General features: G+C 38.2%; 1 protein-coding gene across 1 annotated transcript; it reads left to right on the forward strand.

Moving 5' to 3' along the window:
- Nucleotides 1-1664: 1664 nt before the first annotated feature.
- On the forward strand, nt 1665-11698 carry LOC148103937 (uncharacterized). The gene is made up of 14 exons (XM_087838239.1): nt 1665-1783; nt 1874-2062; nt 2468-2550; nt 5337-5363; nt 6510-6645; nt 6738-6828; nt 6940-7360; nt 7593-7761; nt 7855-8072; nt 8993-9064; nt 9421-9587; nt 9692-9943; nt 10187-11213; nt 11355-11698. Exons 1-14 carry the CDS (start codon nt 1665-1667, stop codon nt 11696-11698), a joined length of 3315 nt encoding a protein of 1104 aa, XP_087694365.1.
- Nucleotides 11699-12377: the final 679 nt, after the last annotated feature.

Below are 12377 nucleotides of genomic sequence, written 5' to 3' on the forward strand. Positions count from 1 at the left end.
TCACATTCACACACTGGTGGAGGCAGCTACAGTTGTAGCCACAGCTGCCCTGGGGCAGACTGACAGAAGCGAGGCTGCCAATATCGCGCCATCGGCCCTTCTGGCCAACACCAGTAGGCGGTAGGTGAAGTGTCTTGCCCAAGGACACAATGACCAAGACTGTCCGAGCCGGGGCTCGAATCGGCAACCTTCCAATTACAAGACAAACTACCAACTCTTGAGGTTCGATTGCATCAAAATCCCTCGTCCTTCCAATTATAGAACACAAACAGATAATCCTTTTATCATTTTTATTCCAGTCCCTAGACATTCCAATTATACATTCTAAATCACTGATGCCTCCAATATGGATTGTCTGATTTGCTAATAGACAATGGTGTTAGAGGGTGATGTCAGCAGAGGACATAGAAGTGTGACTAGGTAACTGATTAGTATAATGGCCATTCTTTCTATCCAAATGACTAATTCTCCTGGCTTTTAAAAAAAATCCTAATCGATACAGCTTCAAATTTTAGAAACCAAATCAATAATTCTTCCATTTTTTCACTCTAAGTCCTAGATCTTCCACATTTAGTATAGAAATTACTAATCCTTCAAAGAAACTAATGATAATTTCATCTGTATGCATCTTCCTTTGAAAATTGGTTTCTTTGTTCTTATTCCTACTTTGAGAATGTCAGGTATGTGCAAGTGTGTCTGATCAACATCTGTTTGATATCTCAGATTCAGTGGTCTGAACTAAAATGTCATTTGTTCTTCATGCAGTAGAAATACAGCTGCAGAGTGTTGCTCAAAATGAAGCAATCTTTGGTCAGCTTCAGAGCCCACAAGATGAGTATTCTACAGGATAGTGCAGTGTTTTCTCTTCTTAATCCACCATTTTTTCCATAATATATAAAATGGACCTGGTGTATGATTCTCATCACTGCTGCTGCAATCGCTTTAGTCTTTGTGGTGGTCTTGCTCCTGCTCCATTTCAAGAAATGCATATAATTACAAGTAAACACACACACACAATTAAAATGAAGTTTAATAACGTTTTTTTTTTCTTTAACAGTGTTATTGGGCTGTGTCTTCATTATGATGGGATTCAAACTGAGTATCTTGGAAGAAAATTATAGGTGAATCAAAATATGATTAGAATGACAATAATACTTTATTCATCCCTAAGGAATTTATGTTCACAATTGCTCCAAGACAATAAGAGCAGTAATTGACAAACTACATTAAATAATACAGTATATTATGAGGCTACAAAATCTAACAAAATAGGTCTAATAGATATAAATAGTTCAAATTTTTAATACCCCAGGATATTGCACAAATTAAATATATAAGGTTGATATTGAGGTAATGTAAAAGTGTAAAATTTTCCTTTCTGTTTAGAGAAGGTGCAGATAATAAGGATGTATAACTATTGCAGTGTGTACCTTGCTTTAGTTGGAGAAGTAGCGCAGAGATATCCACCGGCAGGAATGATTTCCTGTGTCGTTCAGTTATGCATTATGGATAATATCAGCCTCTCACTGAGCGTACTCCTGTGACCAGCACGTCATGGAGTGGCTGGCATTGTCCAGCACTGTCCTCGGTTCAGATGCCGGGTAATCCACACATGGGCTAGCACAGGACCACCAGTGTGTCTGAAACTTGCCTTGTGCTGGCCAATGTGTGGGCCACCTCTGGCACCTCTGGGCCACCAAAGGGCCGCTGTGGATCTGCCTGATTACCTGTACTCCTGGGCTGCTATTTTAGCTGAGTGCTCAGAAGACATCTTCGCTGGATCGTTGAGTTATCCTCGTCAATACAGCTCTGATAATCTCAGTTTTTTGTGTGATTTCTTAGTTTTTTCTAACCGGAGTTCTCCTGTGCATAGACTCCTGGACCTGTCCTTATTGCTGGATCAGTTTCCCTGGCAGTGTGTCGTGGAGTGGGCGAGAGTGCTGAAGACAAATGTGAAAGGAGCGAACGAGCAGAGCGTGTTTGAACTCTTCCTCTACTATGGAACCGTGGGTGCTGAGTGGTGTGTGAGTGGAGCGAGTCTTCCTGAAGACAACGATCCTGGGTGACAGATTGTTTTCACTGCACCAGAACGTCAACTGCTGAACCTCATCTCTGTACGCTGACTAATCATTGCTGCTGATGAGTCCAACCACGGTTGTGTCGTCAGTGAACTTGATGATGTGGTTAGAGCTATGTAGGGTGGTGGAGTCATGTGTCAGAAGGGTGAACAAAAGAGGGCTAAGAACGCAGCCCTGAGGAGCTCCTGTGCCTGATGGTGCTGGAGATGTTGTCGCTGATTCGGATGGACTGAGGGCTCTCTGGCAGGAAGTCTAATATCCAGTTCTGGAGCGAGGTTTTCAGTCCCAACTTGCTGAGTTTGTCAAACAGTTTTCGGGGGGATATATCGTTGAATGCTGAGTTAAAGTCTACTAAAGAACATTCTGACATAAGCATTTTTCTTGTCCAGGTGGAAAATGGACAGGTGGAAAGCAGTGGAAATAGCAACCTCGGTTGACCTGTCTGGCCGGTATGCAAACTGCAGCGGGTCAAGTGAGCAGGGGAGGTTGCTCTTCACGTGTGCCATGACAAGTCTCTCAAAGCACTTCATGATGACAGTGGTCAGGGCGATGGGATGATAGTCATTTGTGCAGGATAGAGAGGATTTCTTTGGCACCGAGATGAGTTTTGTTTTTTTATTTTTGTTCATACTTTTATATCTTGTTAGCACCACATATTAAAACCTGTATAATTCTCTGTGAGCACTTATTTAATTTATTTTAATTGTACTTTCTTCAGTTCATTTTGAGTGAAAAATGTTTTTTAGGCTTCGTCAGGGTGCCAGACAGATTATTAGACCATCCATCCATTCGCTTCCGCTTATCCTTTCCAGGGTCGCGGGGGGTGCTGGAGCCTGTCCCAGCAGTCATAGGGGGAGAGGCGGGGTACACTCTGGACAGGTCACCAGTCTGTCGCAGGGCTAACACATAGAGACACAGACAACCATTCCCACTCACATTCACTCACAGATTCACACCTATGGGCAATTTAGATTGACCAATTAACCTATCCCCACTAACTGCATGTTTTCGGACTGTGGGAGGAAGCCGGAGTAACCAGAGAGAGAACCCATGCAAACACGGGGAAAACATGCAAACTCTACACAGAAAGACCCCAACCTGATGGTGGAATTGAACTCAGGACATTCTTGCTGTGCAGCAACAGTGCTAACTACCGTGCCACCGTGATTATTAGTGTCAAACTAAATAGGAACTTAGTCCTAAACGTGCACATACACATACACAAATCAACACACAGAGACATTGACCCTTTAACTGCCTTAACAACCAACAGCATCTTTTTCAAACAGTTGTTCTTTGCTGAAGAGCTCTGTAATCATTATACAAACTGAATCCATTACAAGGTAACATACATTTCTTTCACAAAATTACATAAACCACTGAATAGTAGGACTACAAAGACTCTGTATATAATTTTATCTACTTTATTTAGTCTTAGCCACAACACAAGCCATTATTTGCCTAAATCAGCTTGACCTAGTCGATCCACTGATGGTCCTGGATTGTTGATTACCTGACAGAGCGACCACAATGAATGCAACACAGGGGCATCACAAGGGACCGTCCTCTCCCCTTTCCTCTTCACTCTCTACACCTCAAACTTCAATCACTGCACTAAGACCTGACATCTTCTGAAGATGGTTGAATGCATTATTGAGGGTGACGAGATGGAGTGCCGGGCTGTGGTGCACTCTTTTGTCACACTGAACGGCAGATGTTTCTGCCGTTCAGTGTAACAAAGACCAAAGAATTGACTGAAGACCAGGAAACTTGAGATCCCTGTTTCTATCCGAGGGGTGGAGCACTGTAAATATGGCAGCACAGGAACAAGCACTGAGCACAAGATCTATAGAGGCTGGGGTCTATCACAACATGCAAGACCCCAGGTGCAGGCTGTGTAAAGATGCCCCTGAGACAATCCAGCACATAACAGCAGGGTGCAAGATGGCAGGCAAGGCATACATGGAATGCCATAACCAAGTGGGCGGCATAGTGTGCAGGAACATCTGGGCCGAGTATAACCTGGAAGTCCCGAGGTCAAAATGGGAGACGCCCCCAAGGGTGGTGGAGAATGACCGAGCTAAGATCCTGTGGGACTTCCAGATACAGACGGACAAAATGGTGGTGGCTAACCAACCGGACATAGTGGTGGTAGACAAACATGAGAAGACGGCCGTAGTGATCGATGTAGTGGTTCCGAATGACAGCAACATCAGGAAGAAGGAACATGAGAAGCTGGAGAAATACCAAGGGCTCAGAGAAGAGCTCGAGAAGATGTGGAGGGTGAAGGTGACGGTGGTCCCAGTGGTAATTGGAGCACTAGGTGTGGTGACTCCCAAGCTAGGCGAGTGGCTCAAGCAGATCCCGGGAACAACATCGGAGATCTCTGTCCAGAAGAGCGCAGTCCTAGGAACAGCTAAGATACTCAAGCTCCCAGGCCTCTGGTAGAGGACCCGAGCTTGAAGGATTGACCACCCACAGGGGCGAGTGGGGATTTTATATATATATATAAAATCCCCACTCGCCCCTGTGGGCGGTCTATCCTTTGCATATATATGTGTGTGTGTATATATATATATATATATATATATATATATATATATATATATATATATATATATGCAAAGAATAGACCGCCCTTACGGGTGGAAGAAGAATTTTATTTATTTATTCTTTGCCAATTTACATAAGCGATAAATGGTAAAAAGAAATTCTAGGTTTGAAGTTGAACCTTGTTTTATCATATAAGTTATTAATCCAAATGAGGGATACTTCGCACTAAGAACATTCCCAAAGAAGGATATGCAAATGATGTTTGTCATGTCAATTACATTAATTACATTTAAAATTCCAAACGAATCATCCTCCATTCCAAGTTCAGATATACGCTATTGGTAAGAAATCACATGATAAAAGCAGACGGCGTGATAGGTTTGACAATCTGAAAGCTAAGCTCCCCATAGGTTATGTGCAGAGCTGTTAGTGCTGTCAGTTGAAGATTGTGGAATTACATAGAGGTAAGTTGCGATAAAATTCACTAATTCCTTCCAACTGTAAGATCCCAATTCCTAATGTCTTTTGTAACATTTACTATACTATACTATAATTATATACTATATATAGTATATACTATATACTATACTATAATTTCAACTATTAAATGTAAATAACTAATGTTTATAAAATGTAAATTTCCGTGTTTTCTATTATTTGTATTTCATTTTTCTAGGTTTCCTTTCATAATTCCTCAGTGAACAGTAAAATATTGTCACAGTCAAGAGACAAGTGAGTAACAAAATGTTTTTTATTTTATTTTTGTTCATACTTTTATACCTTGTACCACCACACATTAAGATCTATGTAATTGTCTGTGAGCATTTCTTGAATTTATTTTAATCGTACTATCTGCATATCATTTTGATTGAAAAATGTTTTCTAGGCTTTGGCTGCCTGCCAGGCAGATTATTTTTGTCAAATTAAAAAGGAACAAACACCCTACAGTAAATAAGTACACATACAGAAATCAGCGCATAGAGACATTGACCCTTTAAATTCTTTAACAACACTAACATCTTTTTTCAACAGTTCTTCTTGCTGAAGGGCTCTCCAGTGATTAATCCAACTGAATGCATTTTTGGAAATTTGTTTCAAAATAAGTCAAATTTCAATCAATTATTCATCCTTCCAAATTTCCAATTCTTCCAATCCTTAAATATGATTCCCTAATTCTTCAAAGTCTTGTATCCAAAGTAATAACTGTTCCAAGAATTAAATACATAACACTAAAATTTTAAACAACACATTTCCCCAGTAAAACTAATTTTTTTAATTAGTTTGTAATTATATTATGAATTTATAAGTATACATACATACTAGTATACATATCATGATATGAATACATATCATACTATTTCTGCTACTTCATAGTATTTCTGAGAAACTCATAGTATTTGTGCCAAGGCATAGTATTTCTGCTATGTTACATTACTATGCTTTGGCACAAATACTATGATTTGGCAGAAATACTATAACATAGCAGAAATACTAAGATTTAGCACAAATACTAGAATATAGCAGAATACTATGCTTTGGCACAAATACCATAATTGGGTACAATTCCTATAACATAGCAGAAATACTATGATTTTGCAGAAATACTGTTTTAGCGGAAATACTAACTTTAGAAACATAATACCTGATCAAAACTTTAAAAACACTTACTAAAGACTTTCAAATTATTTTAATCCCCCTATTAAAGTGGTAGACTTTTTATTATGTCAAGGTTTTCTTTTAATTTCTTTAATATTTGGTCAAGTACTGAGAAGTGTACTTGACTTCTTATTTGCCCGCAAATTTGAAGATTTGCGGGCAAATAATTATAAATAATTCAACAAATAATTCAGCTGTTCTGATGTGTATTCTTCTCTACAGGAAAAATGCCACGTCAGATGACAGAATGCCCAATATGCTTGATTCCATATGTTGCAGTTGGGCAGCATTTAAAAAAATACCACCATGTTGTAAACAAACAAGAATTTCATTTACTGCTAAATTACTGCTCTACAGTGTAAGTCACTGTCATACAGTATATGACAAAAAAATGCAACAATTTAAAGTGGTAGTTGTAGTTACATTTGTCAAACTGGATGTGATATGCAGTTACAGGGGCAGGCTGGACTGTCCAGTATGTAAAGCTAAAAGCCGTATAAGACTGGACAAGCACTTGGAAAATGTCCACTGTGAGATTGAGGTTAGTGTTTTGTATAGCTTACATTTTGTTGTTAAATTAGAATGCATTCTTATGTGACATGTTTCACTAACTTTCTCAAACATTGCTGTTCTATTGTTTATACCCTTTCAGAAATCAGATCAGAAGAAAGTAATGAGGACAGCGAAACGATTGGCTAATCTGAAAGCCCTCAAAGCTCTCAGACGTTCAAATCCACAGCCTCCAATGGTGACCTCACTGGACATAGAGCAGCTGACTGAAAGCAGTGATCAAGAGGAGCGAAGTGATAACAGTGATAGCAGTGAAGAATCTGCAGAGATTAGAGAAGACAGCTCAGTCCATTCCCCTGTCAATCAATCAGATGATGCTCAAGTCCAACATCAGAATTGCAAAAAGTGCAAAGAACTGGATTTGTTACTTCAACTCCTGAAAAGGAATCTGAAAAGTCTGAAAGCCACTAAGGATAAACTTGGCTTCAAACCTCTCAGCCCCCCAAAGCACCAGAAATCTGAAAGAAGTAAACGTGACCCAACAGCCCGGCTTCCTAAATTTGGTATGAATTCTTCGGCAATAATATTGTTTCTTGTGTAGTGTAATGTGAATTTGTATATCTGGTTGTTCTATTTAGGAAGTCACATCCCGCTAATTAAACAGATACTACTAATTAGCAATATCTTCCAGATATCATTGTCAACCACTTGAATTAGAAGAATGTTTTCTGTACCTCATCAGTTTGTCATGACACTTCTAATTGCTATGTTGTTACTACACTTTATTTTAAACAGAGAAAGTCCTGAATGCTTGGTTTCAGCACATTTGTGGAACAAGTACAAAAGACGTTGAAAATGCCAAACAACGGGTCCAATATGTCCGTGCCTGGGCATATTTCATGTCTCACAATCAAGTCCCTGCAATGACGTTTGCATTTATGGACAACAGAGAAAGACTGACTGAGTACATTTTTACAAATTTCTGTGATATTTTAGTCCAGTAATCTCAATAATACTAAAGTGATTACTGATTTGTGTTTGTTTGTGCCTTTTTTAGATGGACAACTTATCTGAATAAACATGCCGTGACAACCAAAAGGATTCGGATTGGAAATGTGAGGGCGTTCTTGAAATTTCTAATTGATGCACAACTGCCAGAGGTCAGAGCCTCCCGTAAGGCTTTAAAGGGGACTTTATTTGCACTTCAGTTGGAGATGAAGAAGAGCAGAAGGGAGTTACAAACCCACAGGCAAGCCATCCGGATCAAAAAATCACGTAAGATCCAACTTTACTACTTATTCATCACTGTCTTTACCTAGCATGTGTAATAAATACATTATTTATAAATGTCATAATGTCATTACTGTGATGTAGTGAGGAAGGAGTACTCAAAATGTTATAATATAAGTTAAATTGTATTTAAGTACATATTTTGTACACTGCAAGGGTATACATTGTACAAAATAGAAAGTAAACAGAAACTAGGAAATGTAGAGTAGCACAAACAGGCAGGCAGCAAAACAGTTTGTCACCACAAGGAAACAGTGGCACACCAAAGCTACTTATTCCAAAGTAAGAAGGAAGTAAAGATAGCTGAGAGAATCTACCACAGATGTAGAAAAAAAAATTAAGCAGGGGTAAAAGTTAAACTAAACAAAAGAAAAATGTCACCAAAAACAGGAGACGTGACCAGCAACTAACCAGTGGGAACACATAACTAAACATACAAATGCAGAAAGAAAAAACATAAAATATCTAAACAATAAGCAAACTAATAATCAAATTAAAGATACCTAATGATAAAATGAACTATACAGTCAAAAAACACAAAGACTAAAATGGTCAAGGAAATGAGACTATCAAAATTTAGTATATTGATAGTTTTTATTTTTTTTCACATGAATGTGTTATATTCAGTACTAAGCTTGGTAAACTTGGAAAGTTTAGGAAGTAGGATAAATAAATTGAAAGGGTTAGTATTCTGGATTGGAAAAGTAAGATTTAAGTTCAAAATGGCAATCCAATTCATTTTCATATACTGTGAGCACTGATTGCCAGTTTTTCTTCCTTAAAAAATAATTTTTTGAAAAAAATTAAGTCTAAACTACAACCTGTTTTATATTTACATCATTGCGTGCAGCATGAATGAGCATGACTGGAGCTACAGGAACATAAAAACATTCTGTGTCTTTTAGAAATGCTTGTAGATCCTGTCCACATCACTGATTTTCTCAAGAAGGCCACCACACACATCCCTGAAGCACTTGGTAAGTGTTTAGTTCATTTCTCCATAAGGACAACTCTAATAACCCCAATAATATCTCTGTTAATGAGAATTCTTTTATAATATTTACTTACCAGCTGTAATCTGTATGTATATATAGTTCAGAAACTCAGATTTACAGAAATATATGACAGAACTTTTTGCTTTCAATTATAACAGACTGCTCATTTATAATCACTTGTTGGACTTTTGATTTTTGTTCAAATATATAATACATATACAAACAGTAGCATTTGTGATGTTTATATAGGATTATATTAGGGGGAGTATATAGCAATATAAGGGATATGCTCAACTATCCCTTGTGTCTTACCGTGCAACCTCTATGTTACTTAATAGTCGAGCTTGAGAAAAATCCCACAACTGAGAACCTAGACTGGTTCTATGGTCTTCTGGCTGGATTTGTCATCTGCACAACTGGACACAGAAGAGCCGTCATATCAAATATGACAGTTGACGAAGTTGGCACTGCTGAAGCGGATGGTGATGGCCGGCGGATAATCAGAGTAAAGTCATTAAGAAATTATTTCTCTCCCTGATTAAAGATGTTTTCTTACCAGCGACATCAATGACTGTGTGCAATGTAATTTAGTTGCTGATTCTTTTACAGGTAAAAGAGCACAAGACCAAAGAAACATTTGGCCATGCACTTGTTCCCCTAACGAAAGACGAATACATATGGTTTCACCGCTTTGTGTACCACCGCCACAGATACCCTGGTGTATCATCACAATTGATTTTTGCCAACACCAATGGAGGGCCTTATTCTAAGATGCTGACATCATTTCAAGATGCATGGAGGAAGTTTGGTATCCCAGGAAAACCAACCTTCTCTATGATTAGGAGCAGCATCAGCACTTTTGTGAGTAGTTTCCACTTTATGGTGATTCAGTGTTTTTACCTTCCTATCCTTTTAGAGGGATGATATAAAACAGTCACCCTTCCTGGTTCTACTCCCAGTGTTTTAATGTTGGAAGGACATTTCTTTTTCTTTATATTGTCTTCTGTTGTACTTCTTTTTGTGGTTCTGTCCTTAGCTCTGCAAATCTTGAAAATTTCAAATGTTAGTGCAATTAATAACATTATTTAATGTTTACATTTGTAGAGTGGGAGATTCTTGGGAACCCAAAGCAAGGTACAAGTCCACCGGATGATGTGCCATTCTGATGCAACTGCAGCAAGGTTTTATGAGGCAGATTTAAACTTTGACGAAGCCTTCAAGTGCCGCAACAATGCTGCAAAGGCACTTGCTGTGAACAATAGAACCAGAGACTCTGAGGAATCTACAACCTCAGAAGACAATAAAGATGTGTTGCAGAGAAGATATGCTGGACCGAAGAAAAGAAAGTCTAGTCAAAATGCCACAAGAGAAGAAATTGTGAAAAAGAAGACCAAACAGCACGCAAACACCATTGACACAGACAGCAGCAAAGATGAAAGTAACAATGAAGTCAGGAAAATCATTGACCCGGCAGCAGGAAACACATCTGGAAAACACCCACATAAACAGAGTGGCAGGGCAAGAGCAAAAGTGAGGGTACAAGAAGACACAACAGGTGATGAAGATATGTCAGAGATGGTGACTACAGAGAGTAGTGAAGGTGAAGATTATGATGATAACTGTGAACACATTGACCTTACAGCAGCAGGTACATTGGGAACCACCAAAGGTAAAGATAATGCTAAAGGAAAAGGAAAAGCCACAAAGGACACAGGACATTTCTATAGTCGTACTCAATTTCTTAAAAACAAGTTTAAATGTTGGGAATCTCCTAAAATTATCTTAGAAAGAATTGCAATCCAAACACAAATACAAAAAGTTGTTAGACCAAAGGAAACAACTGAGGGTGTGAACCAAACACAGACAGAGACAATAGATGAAGACAATGAAGCCTTGAGGCCAGAAAGTTTGAGTGAAAATGAAAGCAGTATGCAAACAGTGACTACAGATAATGAAGAAGACAAAGCTGAAGATGAAAATGGTCCCTTGTTGAACACAACAGACATAGACCAAGAAGTTTCCAGTGGACTAGTGAGAAAAACTACAAAAAAAATAAAAGGAATGAGCACAGAGGACATAGGCAGAGATAAACATGGACCACAGACAAAGACGACAACCGAGGGAAAATGCAATTTGAGATCAGAAGGAACAACAGAGGAAGAAATGACAACACAGACAGAGACTACAGATAAAGACAAAGCACTGAGAACAGAGGACAAAGACATAAAGGAACAGGGACCACAGATGGAGACCATGGATAAAGAAAAAAACGATTTGAGATCAGAAGGAACAACTGAAAACAAAGATACAGTTAGAGTAAAAGAAGATGGCCCTGGGACTAGCTATGAGTCTCCAGTGGCACACCCAAAGAAGAGGAAAAGGTCTCTAATGAAGAAAAGCTCTTTGGCGAAGTGTGATGAAAGAAAAGAAACAAAGCAAAAGGTCAACAAGCAAGAAAGAAAAAGACCAAAGAGCCTGACTGCAAGACAGTTGTTAAGTCCAAAGATGCTCAGAAGTCACAAGACTAAAGAGGCACCTAAAGATACCAACAAAAGACAAAAAGTCATACAAAGACTCAGAGGAAAAGATAAGAAAAAGATTTTTGGTTGTTGTTGATTTTACTCTGATCTTCTGACAGATCTTCTGTCTTACTACATATGTAAAACTTTGTTATCATGTGAGGTTTTGGTTACTTATTTTACACAGTTGCTCTGAGGGTTTTTTTTCTAGATTTTACTCACTTGTTCATGTGAGAGTCTTCTTTTTTGTTAAGGTAAGTTATTGTTTTTATTTTTTACTTTTAAAATAAAACTCGTTAAAAACAGACAAATGCTGATATATATAAGTTGTTGACAACAAATGCCAAATGCAATAATAAAGATTTTTCAGTTATATTTTACAATCATTAGTCATGGATTTCATTTCCAAGCTGTAATTCCAAATAACTCACATATTATTCAGGCAAGGTTGCTAAAGGATGAAGTCCTCACAAATTATATCTGAACAATATCCTATAATACATAGCAGAATCAGTCATCTGATTTGGTAAAAGTTAGTGATGTTAATGGTGATGTCAGCAGATTATGTACAAATTATGTTTTTTCTTTCACAATGTGGATTTCCAAATGAGTCACTTTTAACACTAATGTGGTTCCTAAAGGATAATATGCAAATTAGTAGATTGAATTACACAGTTACTTTAATGACACATGCAATTCCTCACAAATCATCCTCAATTAAAAGTTACCGAGTCTTATAACAGATAGCATAAATCGATCATCTGATTTACTGGTAG

Source organism: Neolamprologus brichardi, chromosome 3 (genome assembly GCF_056152115.1).
Source record: "Neolamprologus brichardi isolate AB-2024 chromosome 3, ASM5615211v1, whole genome shotgun sequence".
In the NCBI taxonomy this organism is placed as follows: Eukaryota; Metazoa; Chordata; class Actinopteri; order Cichliformes; family Cichlidae; genus Neolamprologus; species Neolamprologus brichardi.

Excerpts from the sequence above, each read along its gene's own strand:
- LOC148103937 (XM_087838239.1), top strand. The coding sequence starts at position 1,665 with ATGTGTGGGCCACCTCTGGCACCTCTGGGCCACCAAAGGGCCGCTGTG. Across the intron at positions 7,361-7,592 it reads AGCCCGGCTTCCTAAATTTG|AGAAAGTCCTGAATGCTTGG; the intron begins GTATGAATTCTT and ends TATTTTAAACAG. Across the intron at positions 9,588-9,691 it reads ATGGCCGGCGGATAATCAGA|GTAAAAGAGCACAAGACCAA; the intron begins GTAAAGTCATTA and ends ATTCTTTTACAG.